General features: G+C 41.8%; 2 protein-coding genes and 1 pseudogene across 2 annotated transcripts; 1 reads left to right on the forward strand and 2 right to left on the reverse strand.

Annotated features, from left to right (window-relative positions):
• Positions 1-2,705: 2,705 nt before the first annotated feature.
• LOC120294294 lies at positions 2,706-3,673 on the forward strand (annotated as a pseudogene).
• A 6,098-nt stretch (positions 3,674-9,771) lies between these two features.
• On the reverse strand, positions 9,772-11,369 carry LOC120294691. The gene is made up of 3 exons (XM_039315091.1): positions 11,134-11,369; positions 10,915-10,994; positions 9,772-10,781 (listed from the first exon to the last, which is right to left on the reverse strand). Exons 1-3 carry the CDS (start codon positions 11,195-11,197, stop codon positions 10,167-10,169), a joined length of 759 nt encoding a protein of 252 aa, XP_039171025.1. The 5' UTR covers positions 11,198-11,369; the 3' UTR covers positions 9,772-10,166.
• A 7,661-nt stretch (positions 11,370-19,030) lies between these two features.
• On the reverse strand, positions 19,031-20,165 carry LOC104448227. The gene has a single exon (XM_039316198.1). It carries the CDS (start codon positions 20,118-20,120, stop codon positions 19,743-19,745), a length of 378 nt encoding a protein of 125 aa, XP_039172132.1. The 5' UTR covers positions 20,121-20,165; the 3' UTR covers positions 19,031-19,742.
• Between the last annotated feature and the right edge of the window lie 472 nt (positions 20,166-20,637).

The following is a 20,637-nucleotide window of genomic DNA, read 5'->3' on the forward strand; positions in this document are numbered from 1 at the left end:
CTAGAAACTGAAGATATGGTCGAACTTCTGATTTGCGACTTACCGGTTTTTATTGACAAACTGCTTTAATCTTTAGTAAGGAAAGAGTAGATCAATCTTAAAGAAAATCCTTCTGGCAGTTGTGTTTTGAAAGAATTTTGAGGTACTTAGCACCAAAAAATAAAAATAAAAAATAAAAAGGCCACAATATGAAGAGGTATTCTGGAAAAATGTATGTCACCGGCCAAGTCATAAATCAGCCGATGCCCATTTGAGATGACTTCTACTTTTATATTTTTCTAACTTCTTGTAAATTTCATGGCACTCTCATTTTGACTCTTCAATCATAAATACTCCAAACCCTCCGAGAAAATTTATTCAAATACAAATAATCACAATGATATTTTATTTTAAATGAATTTCCAAAATTTTGTACCTTTTTGGGTTTTCAGAAAGTTAGACAAAGAGATCATAAAATGGGAGATAAAAGTAAACTAGCCCTAGTCGAAAAGGGAAAAGAAGAAAAGAAACCCAAGAAAGGGACTAGGTGGCAGTGAGCAAATTTATGGTTTTCGGCGGACCGATCCTACTGAACAAAACTAGGATGCACCCTATTCAGATAAGTCTAATGCATGTAACTATACAAAGTATCGGCACATTAGATCCCACTATGATATTTGAATTCGATGGCCCTACATATAGATCGAGCTCGGGCAGGTGCACCTAACACCCTCTCCCTCCAATTAATGCCCAAAGCTGGATTAATCAACATGACCTAGCTTCCTTCTTGGATAGTGGGTGGCGATAAGCTATTTTAAGCTTCACCTTGATATCTGACTTTGGCAAGACAGGTTCCAAAGATAACAGCTCCAATCTCATTAATCTCGAGATTTGATACTTCATCTATTTTGCAGAAAATGAATGATTCAAAAATTTTCCAAAAATGATTATTCTTATCAATTAAAATAATTAGTCAATAAAAAATTTCAGCATCCACAACAATTTAGACTAGATTTCTGAATTACAAAAACAAGTTTCAAAGGAAAAGATCTCAAATCCCATCGATCTCGAATAGGCCTTTTTTATGATTGATTATATAGTTTTCTAGATTTAGACCTCATTTAAAAATGATTTAAAGGAAAAAAAAAATTCTAAAGAATGATTGTTGATATCATTTAAAATAATTACTCCGTAAAAAATACTTTCACTATCAATAATATTTATGTTCAAACATTATCATGGATGACAAAAAAAAATTGTTCATTCATTTTTAAGAGATGTAAGTAATTAGTTTTAGAAAACATTTTAAAATCATTTATTTTATAAAAACAATCGCCTCTCGAGATAGCTTAAACCCTTTATTGATCTTGTGCTCATGCATGCGGCAAATGAGTCCCATGCCAATTGAGTTAAAATGTTTTCGTTTTCATTTGTTGGATAGCTTCAACTATTAATTGGGGAAATTGATCAGGCAGTTCAACCGGCTGAACCGGTGGGGAACAGGACTGCCGAACCGGGTCTAGGTCTTAAAATATTACCCAACACGTTATTATTCCAGGCATGCATTAGCGCCTAATCCAACGTGAACCACGCGAAAACGATAATACCGAGAAGCACGTGACTCCAGGACAAGTCCTGGGCCACGTGAGAAGTGCTGCCAAGCAACGACGCCAAAAAGCTAAACCCCGCCCGTCCGTCCTTAAGCGAACATGCCAAACGTTGATAGGACATATGTCGGTTTGATTGATGTGATTAAGAGATAACCTAACAGCCAGTACAATCTCTTCTTTTCCTCCTAAATTCCTGGACATGGACATAGATAGTCGACTATTTGAAAATTGATCAAACTCTTTATAAATATCACAAATCGATTTTCAGGTCATGCATACAATACGATGAAATTCTAATAAGTCGCTTTTAATTTTCAAGCTAGAAATTCTTTGTGGGGATCAACCTCATCGATCATCCATACGTTCTACCACAACAACCAATTAATGTGAAAAATGTGAAAGCAACGGGATATTTACAAGACACCTTACAATTCTCATAAATTGATTTTAGGTTATGCAAGCAATATGATGAGATTCGAACGAGTTGCTTTCAATTTCCGAGCTAGAAATCCTTCGTCACGATCAATCCCATTGATCATCCGTATGCTAGTGACAAGTTGACAGCAACTTTATGGACAACCGATTAATGTGAAAAAACATGGAAACAGTGACTCTGAAAATTCGGTTCTTTGAAAATTCCCGAAACGCTTTATAAATCTTTCTCGCTAACGCAGGCAGTCCAATGAGATTCCAACGAGTCACTTTCAACTTCCCGGCCTAAGAATCCTTTGGATTGTCACGATCGAATTCATCGATCATCCAGGCGGTCCACCGCAGCGACAGGTGACACAGCAACTTTTCCAACCCTGCACATTAATGTGAATAATAAGGAAGAGCAGCGGGGGCAGCAGTACTTAACATGCACGACAGCGCTGGGCCCCCACGTCTCGGCACCCTGCCGAGAGCTACGGGACCGTGTCCGAGCCGAATTTACTGGACTCGGCGACGTCGTCGTAAGAGAAACGGACGGAAAACGATCGGGTGACCTTTCGTCGCTCCACCTCGTTCAACCTTAACGAAGTTTCTCGTACTGTAAGCAGCACGCGCAGAACGCGCAGCATGCATGCGCAGCGCTATATAAGAGCGTGCTTGCTATCATCCTTTATCTCTCTCTCTCTATCCGAGTCTCTTTCTCTGCTCGTTCGCCATGGAGAAAGCTCTACTCAGCTCCAATGTTCGGGCGGCGACGCTCTTCAATGTCGGCCTCAGATGGAACCCCGGCCGTCCGTCCGCGGTCCGAATGCCCGTCGTGATGACCGTGGCCAAACCGGGTACCCGATCCTCGAGCCAGTGGCAGGCCATCCACGCCGACATCGAGGCCCACCTCAAGAAGGCCATCCCCGCGAATCCCCGCCCGTGGTGCTCGAGCCGATGCACCACCTCACCTTCGCGGCCCCGCGGAGCACCGCCCCGGCCCTCTGCGTCGCGGCCTGCGAGCTCGTCGGCGGCTCCTGACCAGGCGATGCCCGCCGCCGCCGCGCTGCACATCATCCGCGCCGCCGCCGTGGCCCACGAGAACCTCCCCCTGACGGACCGCCCAGCGATCCGGCCCCCCGTCGCCCACCCCTTCGGCCCGAACGTCGAGCTCATGACCGGGGACGGCATGGTCCCGTTCGGGTTCGAGCTGCTCGCGGGGTCCGGCGACCCGGCCGGGGGAAACTCGGGGCGGGTCCTCCGCGCGATCGTGGAGATCACGCGGGCGGTGGGGTCGCAAGGGATGGTGCACGGGCAGTACGGGAGGTGGAGTACCTCCTGTCGCGGGTCCAGGGCAGCCGGGACGACCAGGAGTGGGCGGCCGACCACGTGTGGGCGAAGAAGGAAGGGGACCTGCACGCGTGCGCGGCGGCGTGCGGGGCGATACTCGGCGGCGGACGGAGGAGGAGATCGAGGGGCTGAGGAGGTACGGGTTCTACGTGGGGATGGTAAGGGGCATGACGGCGCACGGGGGCGGAGGAAGAGAGGACCGCTGGTCGAATGCGGTGGTGGAAGACATGAAGAAGTTGGCTCGCAAGGCGTTGGCAGGTTTCGATGCCGGGAAGGTCGAGGCGGTCGCCAGCATCCTGGATTGCGGCATCGAGTCCTAGATCTTTCCGAAGGGGTTCCGACAGAATCGAAGAGTCAACGTTAATTAGCTTTGCAGGAATCTTGGAATCCAAGGTAAATGGTGTCGGCTAGTGTAATGGCAAAAAGTCCAGATGAGCCCTGACCTCTACCTGTATAATTTAAGGACCCCACAGCACAGGAGGAGTGATGGCACTGTCCAATCATTCTTGGATCCAATTGATCTTAGCCGTTCGATCATAAGTTACCCATTGCATGATTCGACGGTTGTGATCAACTAGGGTTTTTGGGGTTAATATTTTGGTTTTTACACATGAGATCTTGTTTAGTGCCAGACAACGCCTATTCGGAAAGCTTCGCACCGTCCTCGCCCCGCCGTTTTATTCTCGAAACGAAGTGATGCGACATGCTGTATGGTCATTTGACATTTTATGGAATTAAACAAGCTCTAACCTTCACGTGCCTGCCTCTTTATAATAGCAAGGCTTGTAAGGAGAGAGAATGTTCTGAAGCGTTGCTATTATTACTTCATATTTTCATAACGAAGATCGTTAACAAAATACTTACGACGGGTATTGTAAATATTACTGTCTGGTCAAAATGGTACTTGCTATCTTGTTTTTGTGAGTTTCCCTCGAGAATCAAGGACCATGCCGTACCAATAAATATCTATTGTCTTATGATTCCGATTCTATTGCAATAGCCAATGGTAGGTACCTTCTTATGTGAAATGAGATCGAATTAGATGATGATGGAAAGAAGGATCCTCAATGAGGTATCATCTATAACTTTTCTATGGCTATAGACTCTTTATAATTGGCGAAGAGAGGAGAGAGATTGAAAATGGAGACAAATGATATACTATGTTTATTCATCTTAACACGAATTTAATATACCCTTTAAAAAATAGGTTTTTTTTATCATGAAAACCTTAAATCGGTCCGTTGGCGAAAAATTTACCCAAATTAATTTTGAATCATAAAAATCTCAAATCGATACACACGTAACAAATTTCCTTTAAATTGATATAGATTTTCATGTTGACTTGTCATGATCAATGAATTATTGTCATATGTTATCTTATTTGACAATTTCATGGTATATTTTGACGGGATATAGTGGAGGCTAATAATGAGTGTACCGATTTCAATATTTTGTGATGTCACTTTCACAATAATCGACCCCACCAATTGATATCGACATATGCAGACTCATGACAAGGCATGGATCATGTGAGCACCTGCTTCTTCTTCCTTTTTTTTGTGGGCCCGCCTAATAATTTGATTAAAGTAGGTATCGGACAAGAAGCCCATACATCGAGACTAAATTATTAGGCCCGCGAATCGCCACTAGATTTTCGGGCCCATACCCATGATGAGATAGAACCGCCTTCGTCCAAGCATGATGGACCACATTATAACGTGGATTCAGAAAATTAAAATAAGAAATGTTTGGCCCAGATGAATCAAAATAAGATATAGGATGATTACACAAATAGTCCACGAACATGACTCAATATATAATGTTACTGTTGAACTTTCAATTTGTTCTACGTGATTCTTCAATTTTAGCGCAATGTACAAGGTCATCTCTGAATTTTTAATTTATTTAATGCGGTCTCTAAACTTTTGCACATAATCAATCTAACCATTGAATTATATGAAAATGTCCAATATTATACTCCCATTAAGTTAACGAATAACGTTGAATATTTTCATACAGTTTAAGAACTAAATTAAACATGTATAAAAAGTTCGATAACCATAATAAACATTACATATTAAGTTAAAGTCGGAGATCACATTAAACAAAATAAGCGGAGCACCATTACATAACGGATTAAAATTCATGGAATATTTGTGGCATTTTTGGTAAGATATAATCAGTTGAAATGCTACCTCTGTTTAAATAAAAACAAAAGGAGATATACAGTGATGATCGCTGGCCACTTTGTTCATCATCAGTGGAAACTTTCGCCTTTTATCTTTGAAATGCACGACCAAACTCATCGTCCCAGCTGCCAAAGATTGACATGCTGACTTCAGCATTGATCGTTGGGGCCATCGGATTTGTCTCTTCTTGTCGCCTTGTTCCATATAAAAAGTTAAAAAAAACCATGCCGGAAAAACATTGCGACTTAGCCGGCGGCTCGGTCAACCTTGGCCTGCTCGTCTCTAATGTAATTTAAGTTTTATCGCCGCCCACATTGGATCAGCCCCTAGACGATATGGTTATATGATGGATTTATCATTGCTATTGCTAGATATATAACACGTGCCGATTTGGATTAAAAAATCATAATTCATGTCGTGGACCCAATTCAAGAATTTTCTTTGGAGTATCCAGTGAAAGAGCAAGTCAAAGAAATGTAAGAGATTTCAACATATATAGATAAAATCAATTCGGATACAAAACAATCTTTCTCCAGCTTACAAAAAGGGAAAAAGAAAAGATGGCACTTTTCATATTGATTTTTGGCCATACATTTGTCATATCTTCTGTATAATTACTTTAACTATGTTACCACTAATAATATATTTAGAAAACCGTCTTCTTATTAGGACCTGCCATCAAAACCCGTCGGTAGGTTTAAAGCAGTCTCGCTTTGTCGTATCTGTTCTTCAACGTATGGTGCTCCTTTCGATGTTGATTGATGCGAGGAGCATCATGCGGTAACTTTTGCACTATTTAAATCCCACGTTTTGGAGTGTAATCTCGACACTTTCTGGGTCAAAGAAGAGAAACAGTGCAATCTCGATAGTGTAACAAAATAAAAAGTACAAGCTTCGATGCGACTTTGCTCTTTGGAAGTAAAGAGGCTTTTCGATTCCTTTTCCTCTCTCTTTTCAAATCTTTCGTCCAACCACGCTTTAAACCATAGCCGTCCAGACCATGATCAAATAAAAGGAGCAAAGTGTATACAATTCATTGTTTCAGGCAGAAAGAGTATAGGAGAAGTTAAACGATGACATCACAATGTCATTTTGTGACCCGGTGCAATGTCATTTGTGACCAGATGCAGTGTAAATCGATGTGACTAATGTCGATGTATCGCTTGAAATATGTGACTGTCATTTTGTTTAGACTTTTGAGCACGCTTTCATGGCCTCTATGTTTTCATTGATTGCGGTCTAGAAAACGCCAGAGTTTTGCTATTGTTTGATCTAGTCTTTTGTTCATATGCTAATCTCAAAGCATATGTGGAGAAAAGCGTTGGTGGGATTAAAATATCAGGCTTCGCCGTGAATTTGACTTGCTTGGCAGTTTGTATGACAGTCTCACGTGATACTTGGGTACCCGTGTGGAGAAAAAACAAAATTGAGCATTTAAACATTTAAGCATACCACACTCACCAGCTAGATTCAATAGACAAGTTGCCGACATAAACTACACTATGGAATTATAAAAGAGAGTAAGGTCTGTTCACACCTAATGCACCATAGCTTATAGCACGAGCTAGATTCGATAGACAAGTTTCCGACATAAACTAAATCATGAAATTATAAAAGAGAGTCGGGTCTGTTCCAGCCTAGCACCCAAAACTTATAGATCATGCGGGATCTCACGTGAAATCTATCAAAATTATCTTTAAGAGAGGGCAAAGAGCAAAAATACCTAATCAATTGGACGTAGAATTTTCCTTTCTGGCTAACTAATAAGAAAACTCAGGATCCACTCTCTCGATGAAAGAGGAATTTAAAATATGTGCATATCATACTATAGTCGCCAGGCAGATTCTAGGAAAGCCTCACGTGGTCCGGCCGTCCAGCCGACGACATGGAGCCAGCCTGGACGATGATAAGTACGTAGGACAAAAATACTGTCGCGAAGGCGACCCTCTTGCCATAGAATAACTCCACTTGACAAGGAATACGGCAGAAAGTCCAAAACAGCTTTTCACTGCGGTGCTCTTCGATGCGATATTGCATCGTTGAAAAGTTCTGCATGGAGTTGAAACCCCTCCCCAAAAAGCTGGGGATTTCAACAGAAGCGAGGCCCCGGAAACTTCATGGAGCCTTCTACATACGAAAAAGCAAAGCTAGTTAGGTATATATCTTTGTATTTTTATTTATTTATTTTTTTTGATGGTGTGGGGGATGCTGGAGTGGGGGAGTGATTACTGACGAGTTGACAACGTAAAGCTGCCTGTCTCGCCTCAAAAGCAGAAGGAAAGGACGAGAAGAAATGCAAATTGCGGGGAAGGAAAAGACCAATAGGAGATAGGTGGCGGAAGGTTGAGGTCTAGACAGGAAATTGGAAGGAACCAGTGAAACCTTCTTGAGATGGGGAAAGCTCGAGGAAACCTGCTTGCAAGTGTGGATTATCTTGAGAAAATTAGCAAAAGAAAATTTCTAATTTATTACACTTATGTCAATTCATTTCTAAATTTTTCAATCTGACTAACGAATCCTAAACTTTCATGCCAATTTTGACTAAAAATTGTTTACATGAACGCCAATTATGTCTCAACGGGTTAGTCGACATCGACATGGATAATTTTTGTGAATTTTTTATGTTCTTTTCGTTTTTTTCTTTATGGGTTATGGCGAACAGGCCAAGAAGGCCAGGGCCTGGGGCCACCATGGCTGTTGGTGAGGGCATTGGCAGCCCTTGTCCTAGCCTTTATGGCATACAAGGGTGGTTGGTGATCCTTATCGACATGATGAAAAAAAAATAACAAAGAAAAGAAAAGAAAAACAAATAATTCAAATATATATATATAATTATAAAAATTGTCCATGACAACAATAGTCATGTCATGTAAGATGACTACTATTCACGTTAATAATTTTGATTAAAATTTGGCTGAAATGACACAATTAAGAAATTGTCAAAAAGTCTTAAATTCAATTGGTAAATTGTCAAAATGTCTTGAACTCAATTGATAAATTGATAGGTTTAGGGACTGAGTTCGCACAAATGCAATGTTTTTTTACTTTTGTGTGTGTGATTACATTGATTAAATTAGCTAATTAATAAAGTAGAATTGCCAACGATAGGTCTGGGCAAGTGGAGTTGGCGTCACTTGCGTGCTTTAGCAACTTAATTAATCATATGAAGGCTCCACAAACCGTAAAAAAAAAAAAAACCCGAATTAATATAAACACGTGCATTACAGAGACTCATTCTATGGGCGATGTGATTATAAATCAACTCAATCACTATTAATAATTCCCGTGAATATGTAATATAACAGACATCTAGTTGAACAAATTGAAGGAAATGTCAATGTGGTTTGGAAAAAAAGTGGGTTTTTTTTTTTGTTTTTATAGTCGAGGATTCGCTTGAACCCATTTTCGCTTATGCTAGTAGGATCACACGGTTCTCCGGTGCCCGATGAAAAAAAGTGGGTTCCTATGTGAAGAACAAAGAAAGAGAATCCAGTCTCCAATTTGTCTACGCAGAATGCACATGCCCGACACAAAAGATGAGCGCCTCCTCGTGAGTAGCGCAATCAGCTCCTTTTGACCACGACTGACGCATGTGGGCTTGCGTGTAAATGATGTAATTGATTAAGGTTAGCAGAGAGCCACCAGCGGTCGTTCGTTCTACCGCGGAAGACGTGGAGGGATGGAGAGGGACGATCCGCCAGAGCCACCCACTCCGCTCCGGATAGCGAAACGAGGCACGGCATCGTCCTGGGGCGGCGGCAACGTGACGGAATGCTGTCTTTTCCCGATTCGCGCCCCATAATGTCGTTTGTATCCATGTTGTGGTACCCAGCACGGCCGAACCGATCGTGCATGAATCGGGGGTCTCGGACAAACAAACACTCAGCGCCGTGCCGTGCCTGATTTGAGCACCGGCTTTGCACGACCACAAATCAATGTTTTCTTAGGACAAGAGACGATAGTGCATGTGCGTAATTAGGGAATCTTAGTATTTCTCACATGCAAAATAGAGCATATCAGTGTCGTGTCTAGTTTGAGCACTGGCTTTACGTATTTACAAATCAATACTTTTTAGGAATGAGATACGATATTGTATATAAGTAGAGTATATCCCGCTCAAATAAATTCATGGTCTGTTTAGATTAACTGAATTTTTTATGCACTCAAAATTTTGGCGACCGGCATGCTTTCGATTGTTTTTCCTAAGTTCGGAACTCCTGGGACAGAGAAAAAAGAAGGGTGCATTCGATTTCCATTCAACGATTGATTGTGGTAATATGTATGGTCAACTTTTTACCGGACTATGTAAAGAGACAGTAAAGTGACATTGGTAACTATTGGGATCTCGAATGCAGCGAGAGTCGAATAGAAAGAAGTACTGATTTGCACTGAGGCGACTTGAGGTTGACAGGGTTTTACAAAAGCCAAGAAGACCATAAAGCAGAGGAGGAGGTACTTTTCACCTCTTTCCCATCAAAGCCGAGTTGATATCTGTCCTCGCGACCAAGATGAGGCTACACACCCAATCACTTCACAAACCCTGTACAGAGACTACGACGTTGTACCTATATACAGTCCGAGAAAACGCGATCCCCACGATTCATTGTCTCGAACCGGATTCCCATCATGGCGACTCGAGGAACCCGGTCCTCGTCAGAACGGCGTTCCTCACTTTGCTGAGGTCCCTCCCTTTGAGGGTCCTCCCCTCCCCTTCCATCACCGAGAAGGACGAAATGTGGCTCCTGGCCAGCCTCATTGCGATGAGCTCGTGCGGCGGCACCTTGCTATCGGCCTCCTCCTCCTCGTCGCTCTCGCCCCTCTCGCCCTCGGCCGCGCCGCCGTCGCTCGAGTCGACCCCATCTTCCTCGTCCCAGTCCCTCGCGCTCTTCGAATTGGAAGAGGCTTTCTTTGACTTTTGCCTCTGCAAGTTTGACCAGTATGGAATGTTGACTGGGGCCGACTGCTGCACGACCCTGGCTGCCGGCTCGGGGGTCGAACTGCTGCTGCCGCCGCCGCCGCCGCCGCCGCTGCCGCTCCGCGAAATCGTTTTTGGGGCGGAGGGCGGGTGTTTCCTTGAGGATGAGCTTCTGGGTCGCTCACCTGAGGCCCAAAGATGGGAATTGTTAGAGTCTTGCTTGCCGTTGAGGACCTCCCAAACGTCTGCTTCCTCGAAGTCGCCGTCCCTCAGCGACCGCCACAGCGCACTGCCTTGGTAGTAGCAGCCATACCTGTTCTCCATCTATAGATCGAAGCAGAGTCTTTGAGCGACACTCGCTAAACACATGGTTTCGAGGGATCGAAGATGCAAATTTTTGTATTGCTCGTGTAAAATTGGAATCGATTTGGAATACAAATGAAGGGCAAAAATCCACCTTCTTTTCTATGGACTGAGATACCCCAGGAAATCGCAACCCCTCTCTCGAGTTCTCTGAGCTAGGAGGGATCTGCAGGACTGCAACCCAAGAGAGAAGATTGAATAAGATATAAGAGAGCCAAATCTCGAAACTATCTCTGTACTGTCATATTATTATTATTTTCTCAAGAACCTAATGGGAAGCAGAATCTGAGCTCTTTTCTTTAACTGAAATCACCTGAGCAATCCTTGAATTGGAGTAGCAGGGGACGGTAGGCGCTTTGCGGAAGACCTATAGACATTTAGATGGGAGAGAACGGGAAGGATTAGAGAGAGAGAAGACTCTTACGAGTCCTGTCTTCATATATATATTGAATGAGGAGGATCTTCATAAGGAAAATACGTTATTATATATAGCTATTGGCCCCCATTAGCACTGGACCTTTTGAGCCCTGAGAAGCTGGGAGGAAATGAGGGGCGCCGTCTTTGGATAATGATGTGCTTATCTTCTTTTTTTCAATGGGTTTTGGCTAGACAAGAAAATAGAATTGGACGGGACACGAAAATATGAAGAAGCTTCTCATGAGGACGTGTTTGTCTGCTTTCTAGGACTAATGCTTTGTTTGGGATTAGACGAAAACTTCTCGTAAGATCTTAACAGATTTTAAAACAAAGTATCGCGTAGGATCATCCGATTATCCTTTCCTTTTTCTGTTGGAATTCATTATAATACTTCGATCTTATTGATTTTTTTTTTTTTATCAAACCCCAAAGTTTAAACTTATGGAGGAAAGAGATACTGAATGACACATAAAATTTGATAAATGAGGAACAACACAAGCGAATATATACCATGTAGAATTTGATTTCGATAACATGTTTGAAATTTTAATTTAAAAAGTAGAGAAAGATTACGTGTATGAATAACATATAAAATTCGTAAAGAATATAACTTATCACAAATCGTGTATATTTTGAAAAATAGGTACCATGAGATTTCTCTCTCTCTCTGTTTGGGTAGAATCTGACAGAGGGCTCATCATTTAAGTCAATGTTTTTCTCCCCATGACAGGGGGATTTGTCAAAAGCAGATAAAGCAGAGGTAAAATCACATGTTCATCCGAATTCGTGATGGAAGGTGCATTGTGGCAGCTGTTTCAACCTAAGAGGAGAAGGGTGTGCGCATCATCATATCGTGTTTCTTTTCATGTCGGGTTTAATTGAAAGCAGCTTTTTCTTGTGAAGGGAGGTGGCGGCCAACCTCCAGAGTTTCCAGCCATCATAATCCAAGAAACCAAATTTTCATGGTCAAGGCATCTTATTCTAACGTAACATATCCCAGAGACATTTGAAAAACATCTTCGATTTACGGAGAGACTGAAACTCTATTCAAACCCTTGCAGACGGGAACGTTCAATTTGGCGAATTTTCATGGGAATTGGTCAAGAACGGTCCGGATATCCTGTATAATCATTGGCAAAACCAAACGGAGCAGGAAAAATTTGGAAAACGAGATGAGCTTGAGCATTAGGTGGCCAGTTCATGTTTTTTTTTTTTTTTTTTTTTTTTTTTTTTAATAATGGAGAGCGCCGGTCATTATGAGCGTGATTACCTCATAAAGTTAGGTGCCACAGTGCTTAGGTTTCTTAAATTATTGTATAAAGCACTCGCAGCAGTCGTTTTTACTACTAGGATTTGGAAAATTGTCTCTTCTGCTTAGGCACTGGAAGGTGCGAGGAAACTAAATACAGCGCCGTCAGCCCACAGAATTTTTCGCTCTGGATTTGATTAGAGTTCATGTAGCCTAATCAGTTGGAAGCAGTCCGACGAAACCCATGAGAGAGGCCGTTCGCGTAATCAGATTTTCTGTTCTGAAAGCGAAAAACACTGCTTTTTTTTACCTTTAAACACCCTTTGATGATTACAACATAATCAATTATTTCAAAAAATAAAAACACACGCACATAGCCGTTTTTCTTCATAAATATATATATTTGCTTTTTGTAACGAGAAGTGAAATTTTATCCATCTCTAATTTAAATTTTAGGAGGGAAATTTTTAGCGCCAAAAGACGTGTGAATTTTTAATATCTAATTCATAGCACATGTTTTCTTCTTTTCTTGTCGCAATATTACTATGAATAGTGATCTATTTTTATACCACGTGAAAAGAGCTAATAGTGTGTTTAGAATTTTTGTTTGTCACGTAATACCCAAATAAGGAGTCTTGGTATTGCTTTGGGTGATAAAAATAAAATAAAATACACCCTTTGGATGATTACAACATAATCAATTATTTCAAAAAAAAAAAACACACACACACACACACACAGCCGGTTTTCTTCATAGAGTATATATATTTGCTTTTCAGAACCGGAAGTGAGATTTTATCCATCTCTAATTTAAATTTTAGGAGGGAAATTTTTAGCGCCAAAAGACGTGTGGGTTTTTACTATCTAATTCATAGCACGTGTTTTCTTCTTTGTTTTCTTCTTTTCTTGTCGTAATATTACTATGAATAGTGATCTCTTTTTATATCACGTGAAAAGAGCTAATAGTGTGTTTAAAATTTTTGTTTGTCACGTAATACCCAAATAAAGAGTCATGGTATTGCTTTGGGTGATAAAAAAAATTTGAGAATTTTTATCTTGAAATGTTATCAAGCAGTAACTATGCTGCTTTTGGTTAATTAAATAGTTGATTTCTACTTTTGACTATATAACTTACAGGATTATATATCGTACCGTATAAAATAGGCAAAATTTAAAACTATCATTTAGACATAAGTATCATAGCAAAAATATTAACATTTTCTTTTTTTCTGGTAAGCAAGAGGTGAACATTCATTGGCATAGAATAGTCAATGCAGGCACTTTCAAACGCTGCCATTTATCAAAAAACAAGTGGCAGGCTTTCTTGTAGCAGATTAAGATAAGCACTAATGCTAGTGCTCTAATTAGCTCTACATACTTTCAAGGTCATAATAAGAGTAATTCCTCCGGAGAGTATCAGAATGAAATGGGAAAAGAAAATTATTAGCAAGTCTCTCAAAAAAAAAAAAAAAAAGGAGAAGTTCTGCATTTATTTTATCATTCTCTTATCTTTTGTTCGATACATATTTAGGAAACCGTATCTTTTTATATTGAGTACGATTGAGTAGAGGTTAATAAGTGTTTCCCTAGCATTCGTTAACAAAAGGATGCTGTTGTAAGGCAATGGCGGAGCGGGACGCACGTGTAAAATTTGGAAGAGCCGACATTCAAGATTCAACGCACTTAGATTACTGGGATTTCTATTGGGTAAAAAGGGACGCTAACATATGTTTTACGAGGCCAACAAGGTTTCGTGGCGGATCCAACAAGATTCCTTTTATATCTCCGAAGAAAAGCAAAATCAATCCAGGGAAACATGAGACAATCTGCCTTCCAGAGCATCTCGAGATTCTCCACTTGACTGACGAGACGGGGTCGATTCATCTCCCTTGGACGGATTCTTTCAACTTGCGATGCGTCCTATGGCGGCCGCGACATAGGCACGTGCGTGCCTTCTGCCCTCTTTAGCCGACGCTCCAGCGATTGCACGACCATAGAAAATGATGTTCAATCTCGCTTTGATTGCTTGTCTTCTTAGGAGATGTATTTGTTTTATTGGAATTCAAAAACTTGGGGTATGTTTGTTTCGTGAAATACATTTTATAAAAGAATATTTTCCTCATTTTCATGCATTTGGTTCGCTCAGGAAAATGAGTTAATGAAAAACATTTTCCCAATCACCAAAGAAAGTTTTCCTAGTATGACTTGAATTCAGTGGATTTTCCTTATAAAAATCGAAGAACGTGTTTTGAATCTACCAAAGCTTAGTTTTGGTGCTTGGTTTATAAATAATTATTCTTATAAAAAATATATTTTAAAAATTCAAATTTTAATTTTAATTTTTTTGAAAATTTGAGTTTTTTTTTTATTTTTTTTTTTCTTTTCTTCCTTTTTTTTGCTTCTTCTCCACCCGTCTAACCACAAGGAAGACCAGCAAGTTTTAGCCTCACCAGATTGGCCGAGCTCATGACCTCTTATAGTGAGGCTCGAGCTTGCCAAAGGTCGGTGAGCCTCGAGCCTCACCAAATCGGGCGAGCTCATAGCCTTGTTACTAGAGGTCAACAAGCCTAGAGTCTCATCAAATCGAGTGAGCTCATGGCCTCGGGCGACAAGGCTCAAGCTCACCTCTCATAAGCTAGCCGAGGGTGAATTGCTAGAGTAAGCAAAAGGGATGGCATGAGGAAGCAGAAGAGTGAAGGAGAAGAAGAAGAAAAAAAGGAAAAGGAAAAAAAAAAAGAAAACAAAAGTAAATAAAAAATTAAATATTCAAAGTCTTTTAAATTAAAAAAAAAAAAAATTGATTTTTTTTTTTGCTGTGATGAAGTGTTAAATCATTTTATAATGGGATCCAAATAGTGGAAAAAAATTTCAATTATACATCACCAAACAAGAACAAATTGAATTCCTAGAAAATGCTATCATTTAGATTTTTATGAAACAAGTGCACCCTTGAATGTGCGTTTTTCAATTTTCGAGGGTAAAGAGTTTGGGAGATGAGATGTGGGACCAGAGATGGTTAATAAAAACGCAAAATTAATTAATTAATCGATTAAAGATGGTTAATACGTGAGATTTTAGAAGACCATTGCTAACTGTTTTAAAAACTCAAACTATTAGATAATGCGTGTTTTAATATTTAATTATTATAACACTCCCTCTCATGCTTGGTCTAGCATTTTTACCTAGTACTAAGCATGGACGTATTTAATTAGGGAGACAATTTGAACTCGGGACCTCCTACTCTAATATCATGAGATTTTGTGAAATCTCTATCAGCTCTTTTAAAAGCTTAAGATGTTAGATAAAAGCGTGGTTTAATATTTAATTATTCAAACATAATAAAGACAAGTGGTGTTGATGTGGTACTGAGAAAGATTAAAAAACCAAGAAAGAAAAAAATCGAATTAAAGGAAAGACAGATTGCAAATGGTGGCGCCACTGCTATTTTGGCTTGGTTGGTGAGGGTCATTGATCTTAGCAAGTCATCAGCGAGGACAAGACGTTAATTTGACGAATTTGCCTTTATTTGAGATTACAGATAGGCCACACGATCTCAAATGCGGAGTTTGCGCCTCATATTATGTAGTTACTGTTCATCATCTTCAAAATCACTGTCCATCGTATACAAGCTCGTGATCACTCAGCCAAAGCTCCTCTGGCACTCGTCCGTTGTCATCCACTGTCGCCTGGATCTCTGACGGCGTTTTGTCAACCCCTGCTCGACCACTCGCGAGGTGGCCATTTCTTGCTCTCAAATCTGAGATTTCAATTCTATGCAGGTGTCTTAGGAGGGGTGAGTGTCTTGGAGATGATAATCTGGCCATGGCGCTAGCTTCAAGGTCAGGTTTGGCTTTGAAGCTCACGACTGCCGTAGCCGCTAAATCTCATAGCTTGGCCTGAGGGTCTGCAGCATGGAGGGAGGCTTGGGAGTTGAGGAGAGTCTTGAGCGAATGGAGGTGGTGGGGTTGAAAATATTGGTGTTGAAGATAACCTCGGAGTCAAGCCCATGCTTGACTATTGCTTAAGCATATGATAAAGAAGAAACATTCCTGGTGTTGTCAATGCTGCTACTTGGACCACATCAAGGCAAGCTAGGCCGTGCCTCTTGAGCTTGACGCCATCGGGGCCAAGCTCCGCTTGCCAGCGAGGGTCGATGACCCTCGTTGGCAACGTTGGAACAATGGGGTGCCCTTGTCCATATGCAATTTGGTTAGATAACACGTTTGAAAGTTTAATCTATAAGACAGAGGGAATCAATGTATATAAATATCATATAAATCTTGTAAAGAATACAATTTACCACAAATTATCAATATGGAGCGTGTGATTTTTTCTCTTTTTCAGTGGAATTTGATAAAGGGCTTATCATTTAAGTCGACATTTTTCTTCCAATGATGGCAATTTATCAAAAGTAGATAAAGCAGGGGTAAAATCACATGTTCATCCGAATTCGTGGTGGAAAGTGCATTATGGCAGCTGTTTCAACCTAAGATGGAAGGTGCACGAATCATCATTCCGTTTTATTTTTCATGTCGGGTTTAATTGAAAACAGCTTTTTCATGTGAATTTTTTTTTTTTTTTGGGGGGGATGCCAAACTCCGAAGTTTCCAGCCACAATAATTCAAGAAACCAATCATGGTCAAGGCATCATATTCGAACGCAACATGTCCCACATAAATTCGAAGACAGTGATATTCAATCTCGAATTACGCACGTGCGTACCTTTGGCCCCTCTTCAGCCGACGCTCCAGCGATTGCACGACCAAAGATAATGATTTTCAATCTCGCATTGCTTGTTTGTCTGCTTATAAGATGTATATGTTTTATCGGAATTCAAAAACTTGATTAGAGTTTGGGAGATGAGATGTGAGATTAGAGATGGTTAATAAAAACGCGAGATTAATTAATTAATCGATTAGAGGTGGTTAGTAAAGACAAGTGACACTGATGTGGTGCAGAGAAAGATTAAAAGAAACTAAAAAAGAGAAAAGATCGAACCATAGGAAAGAGAGATTGCAAATGATGGTGCTACTATTGTTTTGGCTTGGTTGGTGAGGATTATTGACCTCGATGCGCCATCAGCAAGGGCAAGATCTTAATTTGATGAATCTGCCTTCATTTGAGATTACAGATGACCCACATGATCTCAAATACGGAGTTTGCTCCTCATATCGTGTAGTTACTGTTTACCATCTTCAAAGGCACTGTACATCGTATACGAGCTCGTGATCACTCAGCCAAAGCTCCTTTGGCGCTCGTCCATTGTTGTCCATTACTGCTTGGATCTCTGGCGGTGTTTTGTCAACCCTTGCTCAACCGCTCACGAGGTGGCCATTTCTTGCTCTCAGATGTGAGATTTCAATTCTATGCAAGTGTCTTAGGAGGGATGAGTGTCTTGAAGTCGATAATCTAGCTTCAGCAAGCTTCGAAGCCACATATGGCCATGGCACTAGCTTCAAGGTCAGATTTCACTTTGAAGCTCACGGCCGCCATGGCCGCTATATCTCAAAGCTTGGCTTGACTGCAACATGGAGGGTGGCTTGGGAGTTGAGGAGAGTCTTGAGCGATTGGGGGTGGTGGGGTTGAAAAATATTGGCGTTGGAGATAATCTCTTGAGTCAAGCCCATGCTTGGGCCATTGCTTGAGCAAATGGTGAAGAAGAAACGTTCCAGGTGTTGCTGATGCTGCTACTTTGGACCACATCTAGGCAAGCTAGGCCATGCCATTCGAGCTTTGACACCATTTGGGCTGAGCTCTGCTTGTCAACGAGGGTCCCTCGTTGGCAAAGTTGGAATGGCGGAGGCGCATCTGAACATCTATAATCTAGATACATGTGTCACAAAAAAAAAAAAAATCAGGGTAAATATGTGGGCATAATTTGAAATTTTTTGTGACATTTTCCCTAAATTAAGTAACCCAACTAAGACAGAAGTTAGTCATCTATCTTCGAGTCTTATCATGTTAAGTCATGCCACGGTAAAATTCATAGATGAGAAAGCTTAGCAAAAAGAACAAGTCATCATGGGCTAAATTCTTGAACAGGTGCCAACAACTTCATGTGAAGGAAATATTCGTGAAGTGGGCTGAGTAATTTGAGCCCAAAGACTTCTTTAGGCCTGCCCAGAGTAGTCCTTGATGTCATTTCTGGAGGATCGAGCTAGTAACCTTGACTCATCGTCTAACTTACGGTACTAGTAATCCCCAATTCAGTTCCAATTTTTTTTTTTTTCCATTATAATCCTAAACATTTACTGAAAATTAACATAATTCTTCCCGCCAATTGTTGATGTAAATTATTAAAGTGACGCCCAATTTTCGCTAGCTGGCTTACATGACATGCTAACATGGACAAGTTCACTCATGCCCAATCAACAATTTCCAACTACAATTATCCAAAAAGACTACATTGAAATTTTCCGTATCAGCAAAATTATATAATTTAGAATCGAATCGATATTGTGTAATAAGTTTAGAGCTATATTGATAATGTTCCCTACAATTTAACTAAGAAATGCATGGAAAGGCGAACGAATTTTCTGCGACCAGCAGTTCGCTTTCACATAAGACGTCTGGAGAAGCTACTTTTGCGGTGCCTCGAAAGTAAGATCACCATTCCAATTCGAATTCGAGTAGTTTTCTTTTTCCTGGAAATTTAGTAGAACAGTCGCAATCGCACCTAAACCTTCGCATTCCATCTTGTAAACTGAATCTTCAACCGCTGATCTTTTTACTTCATCCCCTCTTTCCGTAAAACGACAAACGCTAGAACTCATCAGCACTCTGGCCGAAGAAAAGGAAGGGCCAAACTGAAGTTTTCATCAGCTAAAACAATGGAGGAACACCGGAGAGGCGTTGTCTTGATTCTTGATTGTGCACGTATCTGTTCTCTTAACTCTCTACCACAATGTAACACTTAACTCTAGCGTCGCAACTCGAACCTACTGAGCACACTACTTATACAGAACATGAGAACTGTACATGTAGAGAAACAGCCTGCATAGGACTCATCCATGATGCATTAATTAATGCCGCATTGGTCTCGCAAGATCTAGGCAAGTATTTCGCAATATCTACGGCTCGTCTCCGCAATTGATTGTTAACGATGTCGATCCAGGCATTATTTGACTGCAGAGTTTTATTATGATTTGATACAAGTCATCAAGGGTATCGAACCTAACCAAATCGACCAAAGCAAATCCACAAAAAAAGGGGAAAAAGGGGAAAAAGGCTTGCTATCAGATTATTCACTGAGCTAATCAATGAGCGACGAGAGCGTCGTTGCCCGTCACATTCACGAAGGGATCGCCACCGCCGCGGCTGACGCCGGAGTCCAGGCTCTGCAAAAGCCCAGATCTGTGAGCAACGAGCCTTTTCCTCGCGAGGCAACGCGGGCCCCACCCGGCGCCGCCGAGGAGCGGAGGCGCCGGATCGGCCACGGAGATCTGGAGCTGGGCGGCTTGGTCGCGCGCGCGCCGGGAAGGGTCGGGCCGGGTCGTGTGGGGCCGAGAGAGAGGGTCCGGCTTGTGAGAGCGGGAGCTGATCCTGGAGTCCCGAAGCCGCGCCAGCGCCCCCGGCTTCAAGTACCTGTGAGACGACGGCGGCGGCGGCGGCGTTCTTGAGGCCGAGGCTTTCATGCTCGCCGCCGTCTGTGCGCGCGCTTTAGAGAGAGAGAGAGAGAGAGAGAGGGAGGGAGGGAGGGAAGGAGAAGGGTTGGGGATGGAATGATTAATAGAGAGAGAGAGAGAGAGAGAAGGAGGGAAGGTTGGTTTTCGGGAGGCGGGAAAGCGGGGGAGGGAAAAGGAAAATGGAGGGTGGGGCGGAGAGCGGGACGTTGGGAGCGAGCGAGGGAGGGAGGGGGCTAGGGTTTTGCGGGGAGACGAAACGAGCGGGAACTGCATGGAATATGACCACGTCACACGTCCTACCCGCTGCTGACGTGCTCCTAGATTCCGGCACGTGGACGGGCAGGCCCCCTCACGTGACCATAAAACGTGAATCTGACGCGTTCGGGCAAAAACAGAACCATAATCTCGGAGGAAATCCTGGTTATTTTGTGCTTTGATTATGTAATGCCGTAGATATTATTCGGTGGCTGCAAAGCAACAAATCATGGAGGCCGACGTCACGTATGGCGATGCCCAATCAGAATTC

This window comes from Eucalyptus grandis, chromosome 6, assembly GCF_016545825.1.
Source record: "Eucalyptus grandis isolate ANBG69807.140 chromosome 6, ASM1654582v1, whole genome shotgun sequence".
Taxonomy (NCBI): Eukaryota; Viridiplantae; Streptophyta; class Magnoliopsida; order Myrtales; family Myrtaceae; genus Eucalyptus; species Eucalyptus grandis.

Bases quoted from the DNA above. Each gene is read 5' to 3' on its own strand.
- LOC120294691 (XM_039315091.1), bottom strand. From the start codon at position 11,197: ATGTCTATAGGTCTTCCGCAAAGCGCCTACCGTCCCCTGCTACTCCAA. The intron at 10,995-11,133 runs GTGATTTCAGTT...CTTGGGTTGCAG, and splicing joins CCAATTCAAGGATTGCTCAG to TCCTGCAGATCCCTCCTAGC. The intron at 10,782-10,914 runs GTGGATTTTTGC...TTCGATCTATAG, and splicing joins CTCAGTCCATAGAAAAGAAG to ATGGAGAACAGGTATGGCTG.
- LOC104448227 (XM_039316198.1), bottom strand. From the start codon at position 20,120: ATGAAAGCCTCGGCCTCAAGAACGCCGCCGCCGCCGCCGTCGTCTCAC.